General features: G+C 39.5%; 4 protein-coding genes across 6 annotated transcripts in view; 1 reads left to right on the forward strand and 3 right to left on the reverse strand.

The window, feature by feature from the left end:
* Window positions 1–8752: 8752 nt before the first annotated feature.
* Window positions 8753–10786, reverse strand: LOC147856452 (uncharacterized). Its single transcript, XM_087329007.1, has 2 exons — window positions 9879–10786; window positions 8753–9102 (listed from the first exon to the last, which is right to left on the reverse strand). Exons 1-2 carry the CDS (start codon window positions 10500–10502, stop codon window positions 8938–8940), a joined length of 789 nt encoding a protein of 262 aa, XP_087185133.1. The 5' UTR covers window positions 10503–10786; the 3' UTR covers window positions 8753–8937.
* A 1453-nt stretch (window positions 10787–12239) lies between these two features.
* LOC147856453 (uncharacterized) lies at window positions 12240–13920 on the reverse strand. Its single transcript, XM_087329859.1, has 2 exons — window positions 13720–13920; window positions 12240–12907 (listed from the first exon to the last, which is right to left on the reverse strand). Exon 2 carries the CDS (start codon window positions 12864–12866, stop codon window positions 12393–12395), a length of 474 nt encoding a protein of 157 aa, XP_087185985.1. The 5' UTR covers window positions 12867–12907; window positions 13720–13920; the 3' UTR covers window positions 12240–12392.
* A 4499-nt stretch (window positions 13921–18419) lies between these two features.
* Window positions 18420–22710, forward strand: LOC147856454 (S-adenosyl-L-methionine-dependent methyltransferases superfamily protein). 3 transcript variants are annotated; one of them, XM_087329543.1, is made up of 6 exons: window positions 18420–18559; window positions 19144–19214; window positions 19645–19778; window positions 20519–20661; window positions 21209–21280; window positions 22230–22324. In XM_087329543.1, the coding sequence occupies exons 1-6, from the start codon at window positions 18502–18504 to the stop codon at window positions 22304–22306; spliced, it is 555 nt and encodes a 184-aa protein (XP_087185669.1). In that variant the 5' UTR covers window positions 18420–18501; the 3' UTR covers window positions 22307–22324. The 3 variants fall into 3 exon arrangements, with proteins under 3 accessions (XP_087185669.1, XP_087185666.1, XP_087185670.1); XM_087329540.1 differs by having other exon boundaries at window positions 18421–18559; window positions 22259–22710; XM_087329544.1 differs by having other exon boundaries at window positions 18421–18559; window positions 22225–22324.
* A 1575-nt stretch (window positions 22711–24285) lies between these two features.
* The window catches only part of LOC147856455 (vacuolar protein sorting-associated protein, putative (DUF1162)), a 45100-nt gene continuing 42354 nt past the window's right edge, over window positions 24286–27031 (reverse strand). The window contains exons 31-36 of the mRNA XM_087329916.1: window positions 26662–26744; window positions 26462–26557; window positions 25949–26071; window positions 25787–25870; window positions 25565–25711; window positions 24286–25483 (exon numbers count right to left, since the gene is read on the reverse strand). Coding sequence (XP_087186042.1) covers window positions 25127–25483; window positions 25565–25711; window positions 25787–25870; window positions 25949–26071; window positions 26462–26557; window positions 26662–26744 — 890 coding nt within the window. The 3' untranslated portion in view covers window positions 24286–25126. The remainder of the gene's footprint in view (window positions 25484–25564; window positions 25712–25786; window positions 25871–25948; window positions 26072–26461; window positions 26558–26661; window positions 26745–27031) is intronic.

The following is a 27031-nucleotide window of genomic DNA, read 5'->3' on the forward strand; positions in this document are numbered from 1 at the left end:
CGGAGGGACCTGTCTCCCAACAAACTCCCCCTTCACTCCGGCATGGGGTGTCTTTCCAACCCGATCCTCTTCCGGCATGCGTCCAGCTTGTCGGGTGTCAGCACTTTGGTCAGCATATCTGACCCGTTCTCGGCCGTGTGGATCTTCGTCAGTGCGAACTCCTGGTCATCTACCCTTTCCCGGATCCAATGATACCTCCGATGGATATGCTTCGTCCGGGAATGGTAGGCCGCATTCTTAGCAAGGTGGATGGCACTTTGACTGTCGCAGTAGAGTCGGTATTCCTCTTGCCGGATACCGAGCTCTCCGATGAAGTCCTTCATCCATAATATTTCCTTGCCGGCTTCTACAGTCGCCATGTACTCCGCCTCTGTGGTTGACAATGCAACCGTCTTCTGCAGCCTCGACTGCCACGAAACAGCTCCCCCTACATATGTCATCACATACCCAGATGTAGACCGGCTGGTATCCACATCAGCCGACATATCCGAATCGGTGAAACCGTCCAGTTGAGGTTTCCCGGAGCCGAATCGGAGACACATATTTGAAGTGCCCTTCAAATACCGGAGTATCCATTTGACCGCATTCCAATGCTCCTTGCCGGGATTACTCATGAACCGGCTCACCACTCCGACTGCGTATCCAATGTCCGGTCGGGTACAAACCATTGGGTACATCAAGCTCCCGACGGCAGAGGCGTATGGAATCTTCATCATATCTGCCTTCTCTCCTTTTGTCTTCGGGCTTTGCTTGCCGGACAACTTGCAGTTTGTCGGAAGTGTCGATCCGACCGGTTTTGCATCTGACATGTTGAACCGGTGAAGCACCTTTGTCACATACTTCTCCTGTGACAACCATAATTGCTTCACTGACCGGTCCCGAATGATGTGCATCCCCAACATCTGTCTTGCCGGACCCATGTCTTTCATTGAGAAGGTCCGGTTGAGAGCCTTCTTCAGCATCCATATTTTGCCTTGGTCTCGTCCGACGATCAACATGTCATCCACGTACGGGAGAAGTATCAGGAAGTCCCCTCCTTCGAACTTCTTCACGAACACGCAGTGATCGGCCTGCGTCTTATGGTACCCTTGATCGGTCATGAAGGAGTCAAACTTCCGGTACCATTGCCGGGGAGCCTGCTTCAGTCCGTACAAGCTCTTCTTCAACCGGCATACCAGGTGCTCCTTCCCTTTCTCCACAAATCCTTCCGGTTGCTGCATGTAGATTTCCTCTTCGAGGTCGCCGTGGAGGAATGCCGTCTTCACGTCCAGCTGCTCTACCTCGAGATCCATGCTTGCTGCTATACTTAGCACCGTCCGGATGGAGGTCATCTTTACTACCGGGGCGAATATTTCGTCGAAGTCCACGCCCTTCTTCTGCTAGAACCCCTTCACCACGATCCTGGCTTTGTATCTCGGGGGGTTGCCGGCATCTCCCGGTTTCAACTTGAACACCCACTTGTTTCGGAGTGCCCGCTTTCCTTTCGGCAGTTCCACTAGTTCGTACGTATGGTTCTCATGCAGGGAATCCATCTCATCCTGCATGGCACTTAACCATTTTCGGCTGTGGGTGTCTTCCTTCGCTTCTTCGAAGCTTTCCGGCTCCCCCTCATCGGTCAGCAGGACATGCTCTGCATCCGGAAATCTCCGGGGCGCCCTTCTCTCTCTGAGAGGATATCTACGTCTTCGGGCTTCGGTAACCGGTTCCTCCATTTGCTCTTCATCCGAATCCGATTCGGGGTCTTGACCGGTTCCGGTCTCAGCTTCCTCTACTTCTTCTTCTGCCGGTTCGGTATCCTCACCGTAACCGGCTGGTTCCTCGAGTGCTAACCGGTCTCTTGCCGGTTGGGTCTGCTCATTGTAGAGTCTATCCTTACCGGTCGACTCGGAGTTCATTACCTTCTTCTCCGACTCCCAGTCGGCGAGCGTCTTGTCCTCCATGAAGATAATATCTCGACTCCAGAATACCTTCTTGTCGACCGGGTCCCACACTCGGTAGCCGAACTCATTATCACCGTAACCGAGGAATATGCATGGCCGGGTCTTTGGATCTAACGTTCCTCTCCGGTCCTTTGCTACATGCACGTACGCGAGACACCCGAACACCCTCAGATGCCGGTAGGACACTTCCTTACCGGTCCATACTCTCTGTGGCGTGTCTCCGTCCAAGGGTACTGAGGGTGATCTGTTTATCACATATGTCGCCGTCGACAGTGCCTCAGCCCAAAACTTCTTGGGTAGTTTTGCATGCGCTAGCATACTCCGAACCCTCTCCATTATGGTCCGGTTCATCCTCTCGGCCAGTCCGTTTAGTTCCGGCGTCTTCGGCACGGTAAATTCGAGCCGGATTCCCTTCGAGCGGCAGTACTCCTCGAACTGCCCCCGGTACTCACCTCCGTTATCTGCTCGAACCGCCTTCAGCTTCCGGCCGGTTTCTCTTTCCACTCTCGCGTGGAGCTCTTTGAAGACTGATAACACCTGATCCTTCTTCTTCAGCGGTGTGACCCACAGCTTCCGGCTGTGGTCATCTATGAACGTCACGAAGTACTGCGCTCCGGCATGTGACTTCGTGTCTACTTGACAAACATCCGTATGCACCAACTCCAGTGGTGCATTACGTCTCATTGGTGGCCTTGGTCGGAAGGAGGTCCGGTTCTGCTTACCGGCCAGACAATCAGTGCACTTCTCTAAGTGCACGTTCATCACTGGAATGAGGTTGTCGTCTCCAAGCCTCTTCATCCCCTTCTCACTCATGTGACATAGCCTCTTGTGCCACAGCTCACCGGCAGTGTCGGAAGCCACGTTCACTTCTTCCGGACATAGCCGGGCATTCATCAGGTACAGTGTGTTTACCTTCCGGGCCCGAGCCACAATCAGGCTCCCTTTGCTGAACTTCATGACACCGTTCCGGATGCTACCCGTGTAGCCTTCATCATCCAGCCGACCGGCTGAGATCAGGTTCAGACGAACTTCCGGAACGTGTCAGACATCCTTCAACAGCAACTTGCATCCGATTGGTGTTGTCAGCCACACGTCTCCCATGCCGACAATTCGGCATGTTCCTTCATTCCCCATCCGGACACAGCCGTGATCACCGGCTAAGTAGGATGAGAAGCATTTCCGGTCTGGGGTAAGGTGGAACGACGCTCCGGAGTCTACCACCCAGGTCATCTCGTCGCCGGCATGGTTTATCTCACTCTCCTCGGTGATGAGCATCAACTCCTCTTCACTTGCCGCAATTGCCGTCGTTCCCTTCCGATCCGGCCCCCTCCGGTCTTTACCGTTCCGGTCTTTACCGTTCCGGTTCGGGGTTTGCTTCGAATCGGTACCGTCGGTTTCCTTGTCTTTACGGAAATGCCGACAGTTCTTTTGGAAGTGTCCCGGTTTGCCGCAATAGAAGCAAGTAGGCCTCCCCCTTGACTTTGACCGTGTCCCCGACTTCTCCCGGTTCTGGGGACTACGGTTTCTATGTCTTCCGCGTTCCGATTCGGTAAGGAGCGCCTTGGAGTCGGAGCTCGTATCTTTGTCTTTCCGACGAGCCCCCTCATCTAGCAAGCTCGACTTTACTCTTGCTAGGGATAACCGTTTTCCTTCCGGCCCGGCGTTGCCCAAAGTGACAACCAACGTCTCCCAGCTATCCGGGAGGGAACCGAGCAGGAGTAGCGCTAGGACCTCATCGGCAAGAGGTACTTCCAATGACGTTGCTTGGTGGATCAGCCCCTGGAAGGCATTCATATGCTCCGCCATGCTGGAGCCATCTTGGTACCGGAGTCTTACTAGCTTCCGGAATACCGACACCTGATTGACAGCATTTTTGTTCTGGAACATTATGCCGATCTTCTCCCAGAGCTCATGAGCCTTGCTCTCTTCATTGAAGTTGTTGTACAGGCTCATGTCGATGAAGCACCGTATGTACGCCGTTGTCTTCATGTGCATCACCTCCCATATCGCGGCGTTGATTTTGTCCGGTCTCTTGTCCCCGAACTGAACCGGCAACCAGAGGTCTTTAACCACGAGCATGTCCCTCATCTTTGACTTCCACACTGAATAGTTGGAGCCGGTGAGCTTGAACATGCCGCCAAACGATTCGTCCATTTTCTGTGTCGATTTTGCTCTGATACCACTTGACGGGAACTCTACGTTCCTTATGTCCGACGCTCGGCCACAACCGAGATTCTTTTCATACACAGAAAAAACAGGTAATGAAACGCGACACTAAGGGGAGAAATGGTACACAGGAGGTTTACGTGGAAAACCCCAAAATAGGGGAAAAACCACGGCAGCCCACAAGTTGCAAACTGTCACTATGTAGGAATATACAGCAGTGAGTTCACTGAGGCAACGACCTCGTGCTCTCAGATCTTCGCCACAGGCGGCGGTTACAACAGAGGCAACGACCTCGTCTCTCTCTCTCTCTCTCTGTACAGTTTCGCGCTCTATCTTCTTCTTGCACCAACAAGGGAGAATAACAACAACAAAAACTACACAACTAAGAGTTTGCCCTAAGTCATATTTATACTAATATGACTTTTCGGCTATTTACAAATGTAGCCTCGATGGGCTCTCAGAAACATATTTACGAATATGTCTCTTCCTCCGGTTCATACCGGGCCTACACCATCCGGCTCTCCGCAGTCGGGTACTCCCCATCCGGAGGGACCTGTCTCCCAACAGGAGCGACTCTAGAGAACAACTATTCATCATAATTTATGTGGACAACTTGGCCATTGGAGGAGAGCACATGGCGATATCAAGCATACCAAGAAGCTACTCTCTAGCCAATTCGAAATGAAAGACATGAATGAGCTACATTACTTTCTAGGTATAGAAGTAATCCGAACTCCATTCAACATCATGATCTCCCAACAACACTATGTTCTAAATCTTCTCTTCAAGTTTGGGATGATAGAGTGTAAGTCTGTCACTACCCCTCTCGATCGAAACCTATAGCTAGAAGCCGATTCTGGCACAACAGAGTGTGAGCCGATTCTCTATTGTCAGCTAATCGGATGCCTAATCTATCTCATTGTCACTCGACCTGATCTCAGTTACTTGGTCGGCCTCCTTAGCCAGTTCATGCAGACTCCACGTGACATTCAACTCGACTGTGCTAAGCAAGTACTAAGGTATGTGAGTGGGACCATGGAGTTCAACATCCTCTCCAGATTGGCCACACCGATTCTATTCGAAGGGTACATTGATGCCAATTGGGCAGGCTACAAAGCCAACAAACGATCAACATCAAGGTTCGTCTTCTAACTCGACAATGGCACCATATATTGGAGCGGTAAGAAGCAGCTGACAATCGCACTGTCGAGCACAAAAGCCGAATACAAGGGCACGATTGTCGCCGCATGTGAAGTCGTTTGGCTCAAGAGAATATTAAAGGATTTGGGCGTTCCCACCAAGGATTTGATTCTCGTGTATTTGGGACAACATGAGCAACATTCACTTGGCCTGTAACCCAAATTTCCATGATCGGACTAAACACATTGAGGTGCATTATCACTTCATCCGAAAACGTATCCTGGCTGGAGATGTCGACCTGCATCACATCAACACGCATCTGTAGACGGTCGACATCTTCACGAAGGCCTTGGGAGCCAACAAGCTACATCAATTCATGACGAAACTCGGTCTCTCGACCACCAACCAACTGAGCTTGAGGGGGAGTAAGAAACCGACCGACACGACGTCGATCAAAGACCAGACCAAGTGAGTCGGCTACCCAAAGCCGAAGCTGGAACCGACTCAAAGTCGACCCGAAGACCAATCTGAACCAACTTTTCAGCGACAGGAAGTTGCGTTTGAGGGGGTGTGTTGAGAATCAAACTCAACTTCCCTAGTGTGGGAACACATCCTAGTATACTCAAGTGTGAACACCCCACCTCCTAATATAGTAACTAGTGTGTCATAGAACCTTAAAGTTCTATGACACATATTTAATGTAGTTAAGTCTCCACCTCTCTTGAGTAAGTGGTGGTTGTATAGAGAGAAGGTGATTACATAAGCACCTCTCCCCTCTTTGTAATAGTTTGGTTAAAGTGTTGGAGTACATGTACCCCAAAGGACACAAATTTCCAACTTTGGTTTAAGCCTTGGTTTGTACTTCATTCAAGATATGCATGTACGCAATGCATTCAAGGGCATTGCAATATGAAATCTTTGTCATCCTTCTATTAAAAGTGCTCATGGACGAGAGTCACACGATGTAATATCATAATCAAACATTTGATTCATAATGTAAATTGCCATGGCCGCCACTCCATCCCAACATGAGTGGCATGCTTCTTTAGATTACCCGATGTAGGACAACTCAAGTATTTGATGGTTCTCTCATTCCATCGCTTTGTTTTGTTGCGGTTTGTAATGACACATAAATTGTCAATGTATTCTTCTGTAATGGAGGTATGCATTTCATGAGAGAAGTATGCTATATTGTCATCCAAACAATGACATCAAATATTTTCGTTGATCTCTTTATCCACAAGAATTTGAAATTTTAAAAGGGAGAAAACACTTAACTTATTGATGCATGGAGGATATTGAAATGAGTTTCTCCAAAGTGGCCAACACAAATCATACATTGGAGTGTTGCACTTCTAAGGGTCACTACGAAGTCTCAAGGGGTCACCTTTCTCACAATGAGCTAACCAAGGAATTGGGGGACATTACTTCCAATAGCAAAGATTACATCACACTTCAACACATAAAAGCACTAACCTCGTAGCTTCACCCAATCATGAAAGCCTCCAAGGCTTCTTAAGTTAAACTAAAATTAACTTCTTCACCTCTTATACATAGCCCATGCATGTCATAAGATTGCCATGAGGTGATTAGCTTGTTGTCATCCCACATATTTTGTGTTCATCATGTCAATGTCACCTTTGATGTAATGTCAATATGCTTTTCATATAAGGTATTGGTGTAGATCTTGTATTTCTTTGATGCAAAGTTACTCTACTCAAGCTTCTCACTAACATCAATAGAGCTTCCCATTTGGACATTCGCCTTGTTGGTAGTGATTCTTTCTTCTCTTTGTATTCTTTTAAACATTTACAACAAATGGAACATGGTGCTGCTCTTCCCTTTAAGAAATGCATAGACACTATGTCAAGAATTTCCAACCACATCAATGTGCATGAGTTGATTCTTCAACAAATAGATGACTTCAAGCACAACAAACAAACAAATGAAGAGGCTATATCAATTAATAACCTCATATTTTGATACTATACAAACAATTACATAATATAGTTATATGTTGTGATAAATTAAGGTGTGTGTGTGTGTGTGTGTGTGTGTGTGTGTGTGTGTGTGTGTGAGAGAGAGAGAGAGAGAGAGAGAATTAGAATTAGAATTGTCCATAAAGAGGCCAATTTTAACCTACGGATCCAAAGAATACATGTGTTCTTGATACGTGTCTCCTTCCTAAAAAGGGGTATTCATACCTTGAAGCACAAAGTCTCTATGTGTGAATAAGGCATGCGCATATGAGCTCAGCCTTCTAGGTGGTGTCTTAAGTATGGCACTTAAGTTATCACTCCCTCTTAATATGTCATCATATCTTGAGTGAATTGCACTATATGCCGAGCATGTGAAGAGCAAGTGACATTCATCCTCTATCATGCCTTCATTGCATACTTTACATGCTCTCAAATTCGGTACATTTTGATACCATGATGCAACTTCTCACTAAGGTAAGCTTATTACAATAATAAGAAAGAGAGAGAGAGAGAGAGAGAGAGAGAGAGAGAGAGAGTGTGTGTGTGTGTGTGTGTGTGTGTGTGTTTGCGTGCGTGCAAGATTCACGAAGCCAATGTGTTAAGCAAATTTGGAGATACATACTTGAATACCTATTAAAGATCACATAAAATGATCATGACACTTTTATTGAGAGAAAAAAACAACATCCAAGAAAATAAAATGATTAAGACTCTGTACTAAGGAAAATGTGGGATAATCACAATCAATTATCATTAGCAAACGCACAATTCTGCATCTTCTTGGGCACACACTCTTGTACAAACCATTATTATCTAAGCACTCACTAAAGTGAGAAACCTAAAGTTGTCCAAACTTTTGGACTTGCGCTGACACACCATCTCAATCGATCAACTTTGACAAACTCTAAAGACATCCTCAACCCCATCTTGCCAGTTGGGGGCGTTTATTTCACACATGCACATGGATTTCCGTGACATCATCACTCAAGAATCTATTGAGTCTCAACTTTACAAGTGTTTCAATTCAAGTAATGTTCTACACTTGATGGTCAATAGTTGATGTTGTCTCAATGTGAAATTCTAGAAGATAATAACCCATAAATCCACTACGAGTTTGAGAAGGTTGAATTTTTCAATTGGTTCACAATGGCCTAGTGCATGTAAACAAATACAAAATTGCCTACATGGCGTATGGAGTTCCCAAATTTTCCAATTCCAATACAACATTCAAAATTTTAATCTGCCAAGCATTGTGGATATCCTTTTGCCATGTATGGTCATAATAACCAAATCATGATAATTCTGTTTTGTTCATTCTTTGGGGGAATTAAATGCTTGCCTGATTTCCTCAATATCACATCATTGGTTTGAGTTTAGGGTTTATGGTAGATATGTCATTCTTGAATGAGAGAAAAATACATTCGAAGGCGATACATTGGGAATGTAGGTTTTCAAGAAATTTTGCAGAAACATGCTATTCTCATATCCTTAAAGTAATAAATTGTCATATTATCGTCGACATGAAACGGAAAGGAAATCTTCACTTGATAAAAACCAAGAGTTCAATGATAATAGGGAAATTTTGGGACACTACTCAAAACATAGAGTTCTCTTTTATCTTGTGTCTATTCATTTGGCAAATATTAACAAATGATAGTTAGAGAGAGCTTAGGTTATAATTACATTAAACCGATTTATAAATTTTACAAAACTTATCTAGGAAATGCATTGTAGCCTTGGGAACAAAGATAACCAACTATAATCCCGACAATCGCACCGGCAATGACTTGCAAAGGGGTGTGCCCAAGTATTTCTTTTAACTTCTTCTCTCGAAGAGGATGGCCTTGGAATCGATCCTTCACTATCAAATTTAGCACCTACAACAAGGTTTTACAACAAAGTTAGAATGATTTGACACATGTCCAAGAACATATACATATACAATGGATGCAAGGCAAGAAGACAATAAAGCACACAAATAGAGCATCCATATTAACCATGATACAAATGTTGACAATTGTCTCTCCATAACACATGTTGGTGGTCCAAGCTCTATTGCAGGCATTTCACATTTGATCGAGCACTAAATGTGTCCATTTTGATATCTATTGAACCTTGTCTTCAAAAAGGCCTTGGGTCTAAAGTGACTTTGGACATTCAAATTAGGCCACAAACCACATGCATCTATTCATATCTTTATGGACCTCGTCTTCGAGAAACCTTGGGAATCAAGTGACATTTTACACTATTTATTGAACATTATTTACCTTGCATCATGACATGTATGAGTGTTCTTGTATTATGTATCAAAATCGCCTTATAAACGACTTTCGATAATGAAGCATAACAGAGATTGAGCACTTGCAAAAGAAAATATCTTTATGGACCTCGTCTTCGAGAGAAACCTTGGGAATCAAGTGACTTATAGTAGAATCTTACACTATTAATTGAACATTATCTCACCTTGCATCATGACATGTATGAGTGTTCTTGAATTATGTAACAAAATCGCCTTATAAACAACATTTCGATAATCAAGCGTAGCAAAGATTGAGCTCTTTGCAAAATAAAAATGTCCTATTCATTATTGTTTAGTCTGAGTTATATTATGTTCAATCAAAGGCTTTCGAAAGAGATGTGGCGAATAACTAACCTGGGCTTGCATGCCTGCATGCCGTCTCACGCCGATGGCATCATACATAACAATGAGGGTGAAGCCAAGGCAAACCGGGAAGAGAGCATCTCCGATACCATGCAAAACCGCGACCGATGTCGTGAGAGCAACGCAAAGGGCCGAATGTGATGACGGCATACCCCCACATCCAATAAGCATGCTCACATCCCATCTCCTCTCTACAAAGAAAGTGGTAAAAACCTTCATGACTTGTGAGAGAGACCATGCCATGAGACCAGCCATGAAGGTCGGGTTCGAACACAACGCGGCCACAAGCGGATTTATATGGTCTTTCGCCATACTTGTGGTAGTGCTTAACAATGCCAATGTTAGGCCAATCCCTCCTTGTTCTTTCAAAGAACTCAATGTGATGTGCCCATCATCAGATCTCAGCCACACCTCTTGGAACCCCTGTTTTAGGGCTAGAGCTTGTTTCTTCAGCATCATCGACGATGACAAATTCCTTCGGGGCTTATTATGTGGAACCCTCGATGACAATGATGATGATGATGATGATGATGATGATACATCAATCTGAGGACGATGATGAGAGATTGATAGTTCATTATAATTACCATGGAGGCTTGGATGTGATAGATCCATAGCAGAAGAGGTTTAGAAACAGATCTAGGTTAACCTTTTCCGGGGGGAAATGTGAAGACTTAATGTCATTTCGCAAATTAGAGTGATTGGGGAAAAACCCACAGGTCCAAATTACAGAATGTGCCCATTTAGTAGATCCCCTGTTGCAGAACACCCACGTAACCATTTGCACCAAAGAAGAAGAAGACAGAAAATAAGAGTAGAAAACCAAGAATATGCTTCAAACATACAATCTTTGAAGTCCTTGCTTTTAAAGGATATTCTTCAAGCATTTCCAAGCATATCCTCTAAGATCCAATTCACACTAGGTTGCGCATTTCCAAGGGTATATCGTATAAACACCACTCGTTCGATCGTAAATCTCGCTTTTCAAAAGACTCTTACCGTCCACATTAGGCTGCGGAAAAAGGAAGAAGGCAATATCCTTTGTGTCAAGAGACCTGCTCAAGGATATATAATACATAAAGCGTGTCTTATTTTGTCTGGGAAGATCAAATCACAATAGGTGTTCAGCCTTGTCACTTTGTTCTTAGAGATCTTTCAAGTAGAAAATATATCAATTGATAGATGAACCAAATGATGACAATATCTTAAATGTCTTCACAAGAGAGACTAGAAATATGACCCGTGTAAAAAGGTATGGGAAATCATAGACAAAGTTCACCATTTTGAAGTCTTTCTATGGTGAATGAGCATATCCATGATGAATCCACCATATGACTTGCAAGTGAACTTCAATTTCCTTCTGTTGTATCGATTTTGAGCATCTTCACCATTTTCTTTGAGTTCATAATAACAAGTACATTCTAGTTTGGAAGCAAACTTTATAATCATAGCATATATGTGAGCATATCCATGATGAATCCACCATATGATTTGCAAGTGAACTTCAATTTCCTTCTTTTGTATCGATTTTGAGCATCTTCACCATTTTCTTTGAGTTCATAATAACAAGTACATTCTAGTTTGGAAGCAAACTTTATAATCATAGCATATGTGTGATGGCACATACGCTACATAACTACTAAAGCTACACATCATTGGTCATTTGGTTGAATGAATCTAATAATCTAGATGGCTTGAAAACAGATGACATGGAGACTATGATTGAAGGTCATACTACACTACAGGAAATGGTCATGTGGTCAACCACATATCCTCTATGAGTCAGGATAGCTATGGCACATTGACTGTTGAATATTGGTCCTATTGACAAAACCATTGACCCAATTTATTATGTTGCAGAGAAAATGATCAACATACCCTCTGTGAAAAAAATGGGCTTTTCTGATTAAAGGATGTTGAATTCTGAAACACTAAATGAGCTATTGAAATTGACTTAAGGAGTAAGATAGGAAAAACCTATTGGTTGAGAGGAGGCCAAAAGACTCTGCATTTTGATCAATCCAAGCTCACAGTGATCACAAGGGTACGAGTTACTAATACAATTATTGTAAACCCATCTATGATTAGGTAGATGCACTCTAGAAACTTACTCAAATTGCTAAGAAGATGCTAGCACAGAAGAATTGAGATTTCCCCAATTATTATTGAAATTCTCCTAAGCTAAAATTAACCATGTTTAGGACATGGTCCGTAACTAAAAACCATAATTCTCAATCATCACCATTAAAAGAAAATTCATCCTCGTATACCATCTTAAACAGCCTAGTAATAACCATCAATCCATGTTTACAACATCATTTGTCCATAACATCATTTGTCCATAACCTTCAATATGACAACCGATAAGTCTTATTCAATAATCCGAAGTTAACCATATCATGTTTACAACACACATTGTCCATAGGAATGGAAAATATAATATATACATTAAGTGAGGAATTCATACAAATGTTTCTCCATAAGACTTTTTCCCAGACAAACAATTCATTGTTGGGAATGTCCCTTACCACTTCCTACACACATGGGATTGTCAACGAAATTCTCTGCAGGAAAGCTTGCTGAGAAAGGGCCAACTTGGAAAACTAGATCGTCTCCGTTGACTGTGATGGCATCGATGTTCCACCAAACATAGAAGATATGAACCGAAATGCCACTGAGGTTTCGAAGCTTGCCTGATGAGACAGAACCGGAGATTCGAGGGGCATATTGAACTTCATAGCTACCAGGTATCGTGAATCTACATGTCCTTTCGAGGTGAAGCTCAAAGGCTCCATTATCATCCAAAGCATAATTTTCTCCCGAATTCTCGACGGTTCGAGGCAACAGGCCATCAGGAAAGCCATAGCTTGTGAGTATTTCATATGCTGTTTTCTCTTCTGCTACAGCGGTTGAGAGAGAGAATATAGTGGCAATGAGAGCCAATCGGAGGAGAGGGATGGACAGGACCGTCTTTTTCATGGTTACCGAGCTATTGGGAGCACTTTATGATCGGGTTCAGACTGAAAAAATTTACCAAAAATCATATGGGAAACGAACAGTCAATCGAAACAAAAAAGAAGTGTTATTGACATACAACACAGAACAAACCCTAAACCCTCGAATTTAGGACAACCTAATTGGTTATGAAAAAGAAGACCCAAAAAGAATATGAATCCATGTGAACTATAATAGTCCCCAAAAGCAGTGCAGCTCTTGCCATGCAGAGACCCTATGTTTATTTCAGAACCCTAATTTGCAAAACCCTAAAACCGTGAAATTTTGGAAACAGCAGATGCCCTAATTTCCAAGAACCTGAATTCTGAATTTTGAAAACACGAGAGATAATAATCAACAGAAGAAGAAGAAAGTTTCAAAAAACCTTAAATCCTAAATGACAGAAGAATATCTAAAATCCTGAATATTTTCTTGAATCAGAAGAAACCCTAAATTTTTCAAAACCCTAAATCACCAGCTTCTAGAAGGAGAGAAAAAAAACCTAAACCGTGGGCTTTTATGAATATCATAAACTTAATTGACACAGAAATGGGAAACACGGAACCCTGATGTTTTTGAAATAGCAGAAGCCTTAATATACAGAGAAAGGGAAGCTCTAAACCCAATTTTATTTTTTTATGGACAGCAATTTCATCGAAAGCCAAAACTCTGAATGTCTAACATTAATAAGCTCAAGCCCTAATTCGTAACTAAAGGAAAAATCCTTAAAACCCAACGTTGTTTTTTTTTTTTTTTTTTTTGGGCTGAAAAACAAATCACGTTTAAAAAAAAAAACAAAGAACCCTAATTTGCAAAGAAAGAGAGGGAGGGAACGAACCTGTAGTGGAGCGAAAGAGAGATCGCTTCCAGATCTCACAGAAGCAACTGATATATTGTCGTCGAGAGAAGAAAAAGAAACCCTCCCCAAAAAAAAAGAAAAACAAATAAATCGAGAGAGAGAAAGAAAAGGTGGAGCTTTTTCCGAAAGGCTTCGAGGTTGGTCTTACAGAGAAGGAGAGGGGCGGTCTTGATATGGATCTGTGGAGAGCCAGGGAGAAACCCTAAAAAGAAGAAGAAGAAGAAGAAGAAGAGGAAAGGGGATTATGCAGAACAGAAATTATGGTCATCGATGATGATGAATGATGAATGATGATGGAGGAGGAGGAGTAAGAGTTGAAGTCTTGGAGGGGCTACTTTTGTAATAAATTCACAAAACAAAATTCCGCACCCGGCTACCCTCAAGTTTTCGATATTTTTATCTCCCCATGCCCTTATTGTTGCTCGGAGAGAAAGAAAGATATATTAACGTCTTCTAAGGCCAAAATTGAGAGAGCGAGAGAGAGAGAGATGGATGTAGCTGGTAAGGTTGTCCAATGGAGACCAGGAGGTCATGGGTTCAACCCCTACATTCCATAGTGGTATCTAGTAAAAATGAGAGATATATATGAAGTATCTAATAGACGAGTGAGTAAAATTGACAGAGAGAGAGAGATGGACGTAGCTCAGTTGGTAAGGTTGTCCAATGGAGACCAGGAGGTCATGGGTTCAAACCCTACATTCCACGGTGGTATCTAGTGAATTATCTAAGAGATATCTAATAAATAGGTGAGTAAAATTGGGTTCAGAGAGACATAGAGGGCCCAGATGAATTAAGAGACTTCTAATAGAAGTATCTAATAGATAGGTGAGTAAAATTGGGTTCAGAGAGACAGAGAGGGCCCAGATGAATTAAGAAACTTCTAATAGAAGTATCTAATAGATAGGTGAGTAAAATTGGGTTCAGAGAGACAGAGAGAGAGCCCAGATGAATTAAGAGACTTCTAATAGAAGTATCTAATAGAGAGGTGAGTAAAATTGGGTTCAGAGAGAGGGAGCCCAAATGGATGTAGCTCGGATGCCTTATTTTTGAGTTCTTGAGGTATTGGGGGCTATGGTTCAATTGGAATATACGGAATGCCTTCACTTTCAATTCGCAAGTTGGGGTGAGAAAATATGGACTTCGCAAGTTAAAAGAACTTCTTTTGTGGCAATTGGCAATGCTATACGAAATCTCAAGCATGAAGAGAGAGAACTCTACAAGGTCACATATCATCATATTCACCATTTGAAATGGTACGTTGGGTGGCATTGAGTTTGGAGTCGTAGTGTATTTAGATCCCTAGATAGAAAGGTTCTATACTTTGTAGTAAGTAAGTCATAGTGGTGTTTTTTCTTTCATAATGAAAGCCATTATTTACGGAGAGAGAGAGAGAGAGAGAGACACACACACACACACACACACACACACAGGCTCTCTCTCTCTCTCTTTCTATCACACAGTCTCTCTGTCTAAATACATACGAACTCAATCCCACCCTACACACCAATTTAAACGACGAATATGATTACACGTCACCTTCCACAATTGGCTCTCTTCATGGTTGAGATTATGCGACTTCTCCAACATTGTTAGTCGAGAGAGAGAGAGAGAGAGAGAGATTGTGAGATAGGAGGTCATGGGTTCAACCCCTACATTCCACATGATATAGCGCTAGTAACGTAACTACTAGTACTTACCACTAAGGTAAGCGAATTGCAATAAGAAAAAAATAGACATATAATAAAGAGAGACAAAAGAAGAAGAAAGAACGAGACATCATTAAGTTCTTTTGGGGCCAAATTTTGCCCATGAGAGAGAGAGAGAGAGATTGGATTCCTATTTTTGAGATATTGGGGATTGCGTCATAATTGGGGTTTGCCTTACGACTTTGTATTTCGATGGTAAACATGGAGTGAAAGCATATCTACGAAAGTTGAAGGGAGTACTAATGTGGCAATTATCTTTATTGGAGAAAGTGGAAATTCTTTCCTTAGTGGAGTGTTCGTCTTGCCAGTTGGCAATTTAACATGTTCCACTACCCATGTAGAGTAGTTAGTGGATGACCATACTCCATTCTAACACCCGTTGTAAGTAGTGTTTTTCACACACATTTATTAATATAATTGTATGTTTTCACCAAAGAGAGAGAGAGAGATTGGATACGTCTAGGATCGATTAACTCATGTCCAATTGTTATTCACATTGAACCTTTCTCCACTTTGATCTTCAAAGTTCTTCAAAGAGTGAAACTAAGACTACGACAAAGAAAAACATATACAAAGACATAGAAATAGGGCTTCATTCGACCGCTCTCCATATGTGCAAATAAAAAACCTTATTCAATGAACATAGTCGTACTCCGGTCAAAGACTTCCATGTTAAATTGATACACCTCTAGACCACGCTAGCCAATTGGGCATAAAAAGAAATCGATTTCAACTATGTTCCATATGTGCCAAAAAAGAAACCCTATTCAATGAAGATAGTCGTACTTCGGTCGAAGACTTCCACGCTAAATCAATACACCTCCGGACTATTCTAGCCAATCGAGCATAAAAAGAAATCGATTTCAGTTATGTTCCAACGCCAACGAAAAAAAGTTTTTTGAGTTCTCAAGGTATTAGGGGAAGGCCTTCACTTCTAATTTGCAAGTTGGGGCGAGGAAATATGTTAAGTTAAAAATGACTTCTTTTTGGACAATTGCCAATGCTAGAGAAGTCGCAAAATCTCAACCATGAAGAGAGCCAACTATGGAAGGTGACATGTCATCATATCCGGCATTGGAATTGGTGTGTAGGGTGGGATTGCGTTCATATGTATTTAGATCCCCAAAAGTTCTAAACTTGGTAAGCTACTCGTGGTGGTGTTTTCTTTCATAACGAAAGGCATTTGTTATGAAAAAAAGAAGAGTTTGAGAGTCTTGCGGATGAGAGGGTAGGGGATGATATTTCGTAATAGATGAGGATTGTTGCTATGATAACCAAGGGCATTTTGGAGGGTAAGCAAAATGTGTGCTTCAATGGTGAAATAAAGAAATTTGTGGGGGTATTGCAAAGTTTTCTTTTGTTATTTTCAATGTTGTTCATAATTCCTAATGGGAGATAGTAGTGCTTTCAATTTTTTGTTCAAGCACATCATCTCTTCTTTTTATTTACTAGTTCCGAGCTACTCTCTATGAACTTATTTATTAATTTGAATTCTAATCAACACCTCGCATTCCTCACTAAATGTATTGTCTTCATTACATTTGTTTAAGCTAGTTTTCACACTTTCTTAGTTCTTCTGTGTAGCACTTGATGTTGCATATCCAACGTTGCAGATTGACACTCTCGACATACAATAGCAATCAAGCAAATCATGAGCCACATCCATTATTTTTATCTTCAACCCACAATCATTATAACGTACCCGTTTAGTCTTTATCATGTTGACTTTCATATCATACAATCTTGAAGTCAAACCATTTTTGTGTCCCCATGTGGTTGACTCGTACTACAAATGATATTGGAATCCAACCACCTTATGCCTAAGATTGCATTTTCAACTCATTTTTGTAGACTTGCATTCTCGTATTAATGTGAAATCTAACATCATCCCTTGTTTATCTTAGGGCTCACGTCTTTTGCACCTATTCAACCCTTGTTTTTTTTATACAAATTTGATTGATTTAGAATGATCAACTTCTCAAAGTATCAACCCCCCATGGAACTCAGTATTGTTAATGTGAAGAATCACTTACAACCACAATATGAATGTTTCTTGTGATGTCATAACACTAGACCCATCAAATTAAGCATGGACCCACGATCTTAAGATTATAAAATGTGCTTTGGCATTGCAACAATACACACCTTAGCACTTCCATGTTTGCCATTAAGAAAGGACAAAACATGCTTATACATATGTGAAACTAAGAAACTACAGTTCTTTATCTTTGACTCTTGAGTATAGTATTATATGCTAGGCCACATGAAAAGTATGATCCGTCACATAAACATTATCTCGAAAAGATTTAGATGTGAGAGTACAAAGGTTCATTTACAATAAATGAGAGGCAAGCTAAGCTAGTTACAAGATTTGAACACTAATCATTCTCTAATGAAAAATGATCATGCTTCGATTACTCAAATTAGAAGCTTGAATGATCATTAAGTGATAATATATGGCAACCCATCACCAATTAGAGTTAAGCTACATGTATAATTGACACATTAATATAACAACTAGAGACCAAATATTTTGAATTGATACTAGGATAACTAAGTCTTTCTTGAATTATGCCTTAAAATAACACAAACGCATTGGTAAAGCTCAATGAAAAGCGAGAGGTATTTTCTATTTGTTGCTTTGCAATATGGTCTTTGAAAAACACAAAGGGCCATTGCGATAGATATAAAAAATGATCTTCAGCATTGTGCATTACGTTTCTCAATGCTTTATGAAGATAAAAAATTATTATAATCAGGTGGCGCGGGGAAGAAAGCTCCACAATTTAGTCTTTCGTCTACTTATTTTCCCGAAGCACGTAGAGAACCCCAGAAGGGACCATCCCCATACAAATACATACATACATATATACATATGTATAGCTATAAAATCTGGTCTTATGTTGGTGGGTACAAGAAGGGCATTTAATGAGAAAAGCAAAAACTCAGGGGGGTATTGTTTGGAATAAAGGAAAACAGTAATCCCCTCCCCCTCCCTATGTTTTGATTAAAAGAAAACTTTGTGTTTTCTATCTATCTGTCTGCTTCTGCTTCCATGGAGCCTGCCCTGTTCTCCCCTGCTTCCCTCTTCTCCCAAGAAGGCTCAGAATCAGGCTAGTATCTCCAATACTTACCTTAAAATTACATATACACATGTCTGTGTGTCTATACTTATGACTTCTGTCTTCTAAGGTCTTATCCGTGTTTAATGCTTTCATAAACACACTTTATAAAAACAAAGAAGGAAAAAAAAAGAACAGGAAAAAAGACTATAAAGAGAAGAACCCTAAACCCTAAATGTCAAACCTTCACAACTTCTCTTAAACGTCTTTTTATTTTTATTTTTAGTTTTTAAACTATGTATTAAGGGATATACAAACTGTTTAAAGCTTCCTATGTCCTGAATTATATTTCAGAAAGAGAAACCTTTTCAAGTCTTTCTCACAGTGTCTTTTTGTATTGGCTTTATGGTTTATTTTAATAGGTGCAATAATGTGGTTGTTTGTATGATACTGTGATTATAACCTTCTAGCTGGGGATACATCTAACACGAAATGACATGAATCTGTTTATTAATAATTTGGCCTTGGTTACCACTTTAAAATAGGATTTCCGTTCCATTATATTAAGACTTATCTTTCATTCTACTATTAAGGCGATATGTCTTACGTGAGTTAGTTTTTATCTCTTGGTGTAGATGAAGACACTGAAAAAGATGCAATGGATACTTTGGAATTTGTAGAGAGAAGCCATCAATTTCCTAGAATGGTAACTTACATCTCTGTTATCACATGTTTCTTGTATTTCATTATGCGGTAACAGGATTTGGTCTAGGAGTAAATCATACGTTCCATACTTGAAATTAAAAGCAACGTGTGTGTATATCCTCGGAAAACATATGTGTTTTCAGGCCAAGTGGTATGGAACTATCCCTTTCTTATGGAAAATAAACATATTTGAAATGCGAACATAATTCACATATATATTATGTTTTTATCCTTTGAAAAACAATACACGTGTTTGCTATCCTAAGTACCTGGACTGACCGATCGTAACTTTCCAACATTGTAGTTTATATTAAGTATGCACACACAATGTCCATACTTTAATTCTCTGAAAATAAAATTTCATCTTTTTTTTTTGTAATCTTATTATGTTATTGAAAAATCATGATAATGAATGGATATGTTGAAATTAGGTTTTATCAATAAGGGAATTCACATTCCATGAAGTCAATGCAAATCTTCTATGGCCAGGCACTCTTTCTTTTGCTGAATGGCTAGTTGAACACCAAAATATCCTCAAAGGAAAACAAATTCTCGAACTTGGCAGGTTTAATTTGAACTGAGTAATAGCTGCTTTCACTTTTAAGAAGGGGGGAAAAACATCAATACCCTAACTTGTTGGGTATTTAGCTGAATAGCCGGAAATATTTAAAGTTGCACGATTACTACTCCCATATAGTACAAAATTTCCGACTACAAAGGGGTATTCTGATAAGTTAGAAAAAACTTAGCTGGGAATTTGGGAAATACCCAACAAGTTAAGCAGTGTTTTTCCCTTTTAAGAATAGCATGTGTCTGAATTTTAATCAAACAGATCCTCTTGTGTTGGAGAACTTTGTCAATATGCTTCAATTTTTACATAATGCTATATAACCAGACTTTCGTGGAGAGCCACAGAAAGCTTGAAGTAATTACTTTAGTATCTAACCATATTATATGTACTGCATCTGGTAAAAGACACAAATTTTTCTAATATGTATATTTGGTGAGAAGATGAGATTATAGAAGTTAGTTGTATTATACACTTAGCGGTGACAAGGTTTTGTAGCCTAGGTTTTTATACTGTCTACATTACTTGAGGAACATTTTTGACATTCATAAAATAAGTAAAATAACATTGGTTTTCATAAGCTCTAACTTACATCAGAATCAGACACAGGCATTCTGGAAAACCTTTTTAGAAAGTTTACCTGCCTTGTATTATGAATTTAGTTCAATGTATATTCAAACCTTTTTTCAATCATATCCAAATATTTTTACTATTTTGAGATAGATATGTGTATGAAGTGGAACAGGAGCTCTAGCCATCTTTTTGGAGAAAGCTTTTGACACAGCTATCACAACGTCTGATTTTGATGATGAAGTTATAGAAGAGAATATTGCCTACAATTGCAAAGTGAATGGCTTAACAAAGTTACCACATATTCGACGTAAGTCTAGCTATTCATAATTGTTGGGTGATATATCTTTAGACTTCATTTGTGTCTATGTTTCCAACGTGTCTGAAAATGCCCACTAAGAGGCACAAGGTCTACCGTAGGCAAAAATTCAGATAGGAAAATTTTAATTGTACCTGTGTACCCGTATAGGTATGCTTGAATTTCATATTTAGCAATGATTATTCTCCCAATTCTCATCCATAAATGATGAAAGTGTGAGGAGATTCAGGGTTAATTCGATTAGATTCATAGCCTTGTAATTTTGCCTGTATCAGTGTATCAAAAATACATATGCATTAATATTACATTTAGCGTGATTTATCTTCCAATCTTTATCCCTGGATTATGAAAGGGTGGGGACATTTGGGCTTAATTTCATTTGCCTCATAGCTTTGTGTTCTTGACTGTGTTATAGATTAATTAAATTTCTGTAGTGTCATGAAAAATCAACTAGATTTCGTGAAATTTGAGCTTAGTACTTTCACTTGCAAATTTACTTTTGTTACTAGTATAATTAGATTACATCTTGATATTGCAGATACATGGGGTAATCCATTGCCAACGAATTTGCCAAAATGGGATTTGATCCTTGCAAGTGATATACTATTGTGTAAGTGCACAAAACCTTCATATCCTCTTTGTGGTGTGTCAAGCTTTCTGAAAAGACATTTTGTCATTTATCTTTTACTTAAACAATAGTACTGGCATTCTTTATGAGACTATAGATATCTAAAACACATCCTTGGAGGTATTAAATGGCTAGAATCATGCTCCAGAGGTAAATATGCTTCCTGCACTCTCTGATTGTAACAGCATAGGTCCTAGAACAAGATTTAAAGTTTATTTATAATGAGGATATAGATTTAACATCAAGATGGAAATTAAGGTAAAATATCAAGATTCAATGATTCCTGGATTAAGATTAAAATCAAGACCATAGAAAATCCAAGTTTGAACTCGAAATGGAAATATTTTGCCAAAATCTTCTAGTTGATGTCTCATCTTGCAAGTGAATCACATTTTTCATGTTTCATCAGTAAGTGAAATTGGGACATGAATCGTGGTGTTCTTTACTTTATAATTCTTGTAATGAGTATTTGCAACATCGTGGTCTCAAAATTTGTACTCCCTTTTATAAGCAAAGCCTTATCTTTGTGTTTAAAGTGGCACTAGATTACTTTAATAGAGACATGATTTAATATTATCTAAGGGGAGTTGGGTCACACGAAGGAACTATTTTTCCTTAATTCTGTATTTACTGTTTTTCCTCCAAAAACAATTGCATATGAGATTAAACTCATTATGATATTCCCAGTATAAGTCTGATTATACAGTAGCTTTGTAGATTCTTTTCAGCAGTAGCTTTGTGGATTCTTTTCAGTAAGATTTAGAGTTAAAAGGGCTGATTTTCCAGGCTTTGGAGTGGCTGCTGTATATGCTATATATATATATATATGTATGTATATTTTGTGAGTTTTAAGTCTAAATAGTGTTTTTGCGATAAGTTTCTTTTTTTGATGGCATCATTACCTAATACATGATATTTTTGTAAAGAGAAGTTGCTTTTCGTTTATGGAAATATGGCCAGATGTTAAACAATATTCCAACCTCATCAAAACTCTGTTGGCTTTGCTAAAACATGGTGTAAAAGAGACCACCACCTTGGTTTTTGGGGAGGAACCAAATGGTGCATATACAGTGGGTGGTGAGACAAATGGTTTCACATTACCGAGCCCATGCTTTTTGATGAGTTGGCGTCGCAGATTGCCCAAGGAAGACGAGGCAGTGTTCTTTTTTGGTTGCAAAGAGAGTGGTCTTCAGGTGGAACATCTCGGATCGCGAATTTACTGCATCTTTATGACTAGCTAGAGATTATGAAATGAATGTTATATATCATAGAATTTTTTGAGCAAATCATGCCATCTTTTTGGTAGCATTTACCTACATAGAAAACGATTATTGTAGCAAGCATTTGGCAAATCATCTTTTAATGGGACATGTTTTTAACACAACTTGCTAAATAGAGCTTTCTTTGATAAAGGTGTATAGTCAGTTCTGTGTTAAAAATCTTTTATGAAGAATTCAAAGAGATGCAAACCAAATTAGTGAATTTATCAAAGTTGTATATTGTAAGCCTTAATAATATTTTAGAACGAGAAAAGTGATGAGGTTGAATTATTTGTCTTATAGAACAGACCAAGGCAGCACACTTAATGGGTAGCAAACATTGTTTTGATATATACATGTTATGTTATTAAAACATATTGTTCAAACTTCTTCCCTACCGTGTCCATATAATGCTACAAGTTAATTATGTAAGGTCTTAATAATTAAACTTATTAACGTGTTGAGCAAGAGTAATTTGTAATGCTTGACCACAATATTAAAAATGGTTGCAAGAAATAGGTCAATAATTATGCAATGGATGTAGGCTGCTTCCATTCCATGTGATCTATGCCCTTGTAATGTTCAAATCAAGGTGCCGTTTCTTCACTTTGGAGATTCTATCCTGAATCAACGTATGGTGTAGATCCTTCAAGGAAGACAAATTTTATTTTGTTTATGCTCATCAAATTATGTTCCTAGCTAAGGAGATATTAGAAGTGTAAGCAAGTTCACCAATCCAGTCCAAACTTGTGGCCTTAATGAGACAACACTTTTAGAGTTGCTATAACACAAATTTGGCTTCTTAAAAGATTTCACTTGTTTTGATCTGCTTAAGCACAAACATCCATGAAGACAATAATCAATGTGTCCCCATTTAGTGATGTCGTTCAAGCAACCATATAGTAGTATTTTATGCTAGCTTTGCTCGACTTATTACTATATTTTCCTTGTTATACTATCAAATTAAGATGGATGTAGTTTCTTTAATATTATGAGCTAAATTTGCCACTCTTTTTTGTGCTTGCATGTATTTTGCATCTCTTATGGTTCAGTTGACTTAATTGACCAACAAAAAATTCTCTGGAAATAGTGTAGGTGAAAGAAAAGGAAATGTATTTTCAGTTTACTTCCAACAATACTCTTGTCAAACGGGAAAATACCTTCAAAAGGCTCAAAAAAGAGCTCAAACATCGCTCGATGTCATTTGTATATCCAAGAAACTAGTAATCTATACCACAAAATACTGAATGTAAGGACTAAAAATAAACTCTTCTTCAGATCTTTGATCTCATCAACAAACAAAAAGTACCCCTCAATAGAACCTACCTCCACAATGATTTATCAAACAAGGTGCTACGATTGCCTTGGATGTTCAAAATCCATAGATCATTGATTTCTTTGGCTGCAAACAGGTAGAATAGATAGCCATTTAGTAGGTCATAGTGAGTACCACCATACAGAGCAAAGCAAGACTTAAAACAATTGGAGTTAACTATAAAAAAATCTGAATAAGCAATGACTCTTACACAACACTCCATTCATCAATGCACGTTGGCCACTAACAGGTATTATAGATGGCCATTTAGTTAGGTCGTAATGAATTCCATCATACAGAGCAAAGCAAGACTTCAAACAATTGGAATTCAATATTAAAAGTTTGAATAAGCAACCACTCTTACACCACTCCATCAATGCACTTGAATCATTGATACACATCAGATAGAGGAATATATATTTGATCTGATCACTATATTCACAAGTTGGTGAGGCACAAAATGTCTCCCTGCTTTGTATTAAATACATTTTGCAGTCTCTATATTTACAATTCAGCTTTTCAATCTTTTCATCTCATGTAAGTTTTGTTAGCAACTGGAACTTAATTTTTACAGGTTGAAAGTTTTGATCCCAAACTTGTAAATGTTTCTCACCAGAAGCATATCCCACCCAAAGGATCTCTGTAGAACAATGAGAATGAAGATGAATCACAGAATGATATAAGTCCTCCAGAACGCTTCCATATCTACAAAAATACCGTTTTATCCTTTCATATCATGTAATCATTCATTAGATTTTCTAGCTAGTGGGCTTTAACCTCAATAAGGTCAAAGTTTTTGATAAATGAATGATGTTTCTTGCGAAAAGCATATCTCAACCAATGGAGCTTGGTGGAATTATGAGAATGTAGATGGATAAATGAATAATATAAGTTCTCAAAAAATCTTCTACATCAACAAAAATTGATAGCAGAACCCGCCAGGGATATTAGATCTACATATACATATACACATATATACATATATACATATTTATATACGGAAATATATAGAAAGCAAGGTTATAACTGTGAGAGTAGAAAAGCTTCATGATCACTCCCAATGTCGATTTCATCCCTGGTTTCAAGAAAAACCATGTCAATAGGATTAAGTACTTTGTTGCAAAGAAATCTTGTTGGAAGATCATGATAATATTTCATGGCATGAGTGAACATTGAAGAGATGCCATTGGCTGGATGATAAGAGGACGGTGATTCATGAATAAAGAGAGCTTTTGAAAGGATAAAAAAGGAGTTTCATTCTACAAAACTCAATAGGAATCCACTGACAACCCTTCTAGCTAGGGTGTTAGGAATGTGCCTGCAGAGCCTTCCATCAATGTAAGCCATTGCACTTGAGAGAACAAAACTCAACATTACACTCCTTGCACTTCGGCGTGTTTTCTGACTCTCAGCAATAACATTTCCAGCTCCATTTTCAGTCTCTGTTAATTCATTGCTGTCTTGATGTTCATTTTCAACAGACACATTGTTGTCCTTATCTACTCCCCATTTAAACCATGTGCGAGCTTCATTTCTCAATGCACGGACTGCAAATATAACAAAAAGCTGTTCACCCAAAGCAACAGCTGCTGGAACAAGCTTCTTGAATTCCTGTAAAAGGAACATGTTACCTTAACATATGTGAACACTTAAAAGATGGATACCATAATCTAATTCATTTTGTATGCTCACGTTCTCATCCTGCAATCGCCGTAATGATTGTGTGGGTCTAGTTGATGTTCCACCCATCAGGAATCCTTCTCGCCCAAGAAAACCTTTGACACATCCCATAATCTCCTCAATGAGCACGCTATTGGGTGGCAAGTTCTTCAAAAGAACCTGTACACGTACTTTAGTTGACATGATTGTTATCTTGTGAAAATACCCTACAATAATTTTAAGCTACTATTTTACCTCGTCATCCACCACTTTAACTCGTAGGTAGTCCTGTTTGAACATTGTGTCAAGCATAGCCTGCAGGTATCCTTCAATATAGGGCTGCATAGATAGATGCACGTGAATATGATTGTAAAGATAATAAAGTAAGATCACACAGTGAGTTGTGTGGCTATGTACCTCATCAACCCCAGCATTACGATCTAATTTGATACGACGGTTCAATCCACCTTTTACTGCAGCACTTCTTAGAAAAGATGGCTCCATTGATATATTAAGTATACCCCTGCGAAAACCATTAACCTGGAATGGAAAGAAATGATCACATGGAGCATATAATAACAGCCCAGATGTATACACAAATTGAGATGCTTAGTAAGGTCCTAAAATTCTCTTCATGGCTTTATCTCTCAGTGGCTTTCGGAAGATTAGATGTTCATAAAGCTGCAATGTACATGATAAACATTTAACATGACGTAGACTTGGCAAATCCATTCCATTCAAGTGCAGTTTATAAGGAGCTTGAACACAAGAATCCAGGAATCTTTTCCCCTAGTGCAGTGTTTCCCATAACTAAAGCCTATCCTATCCATTAGATCATTTTCCCACCATAAATATCTAGTGAAAGCCATGATGAATCCATAGAACCATATTTTAAGTGAAGCTAATAGGGCCTGAACAGTTTAATCTTACCATGCCATCAATACCTCCTGTTTCAGCACCCTTCAGAACATTGTCTGAAACCTCAGTTAATATGGCGAAAAGAATATTTGATCCTGCCGTTTTCATCTGCTCCATCAACAAAGTTATAATTAGACGCGGCATCTAGACTTTTATCAATTCCATTCAAGTATGATGGATAGAGGATTCATCTAAAAGAAAATCAATTTCACCATCCGTTCAAGATCTCCAATATATCGGCTTGTGCCACTGAAGCCTCTCCTATTAAGACCCTCACTGAGAATATTAAACATCCCTGCGAGTATCAATGGTGTAAATATGTGAACACTCTGTCAATTGAAAATGGAACCATCAGGTAGATCTCAGTAATACTGGATCGGCAATAGTCAAACACTGATTATCTACAACAGTAATTACAAGTAAGCCTATCAATTCTATAATAATGAACATGCTGCGAGTATCAATGATATAAATAATGTGAACACTCACTCTGTCAATTGAAAATGGAACCATCTTGTCAATTTCAGTAATACTGCATCGGCAATAGTCAAATGAACTTTTCGGCAAAAATCCCTTTCTTAC

Source organism: Azolla caroliniana, unplaced genomic scaffold (genome assembly GCF_043228905.1).
Source record: "Azolla caroliniana isolate FFs.n. ecotype wild unplaced genomic scaffold, voAzoCaro1.0.p SCAF_13, whole genome shotgun sequence".
Classification (NCBI taxonomy): domain Eukaryota; kingdom Viridiplantae; phylum Streptophyta; class Polypodiopsida; order Salviniales; family Salviniaceae; genus Azolla; species Azolla caroliniana.

Coding starts and splice junctions, on each gene's coding strand:
- LOC147856454 (XM_087329540.1), top strand. CDS start 18,502: ATGGAGCCTGCCCTGTTCTCCCCTGCTTCCCTCTTCTCCCAAGAAGGC. Junction 18,560..19,143: donor CCAAGAAGGCTCAGAATCAG/GCTAGTATCTCC, acceptor CTCTTGGTGTAG/ATGAAGACACTGAAAAAGAT. Junction 20,662..21,208: donor AAAGTTACCACATATTCGAC/GTAAGTCTAGCT, acceptor TTGATATTGCAG/ATACATGGGGTAATCCATTG.
- LOC147856452 (XM_087329007.1), bottom strand. CDS start 10,502: ATGGATCTATCACATCCAAGCCTCCATGGTAATTATAATGAACTATCA. Junction 9,103..9,878: donor ATGCAGGCATGCAAGCCCAG/GTTAGTTATTCG, acceptor ACCTTGTTGTAG/GTGCTAAATTTGATAGTGAA.
- LOC147856453 (XM_087329859.1), bottom strand. CDS start 12,866: ATGAAAAAGACGGTCCTGTCCATCCCTCTCCTCCGATTGGCTCTCATT.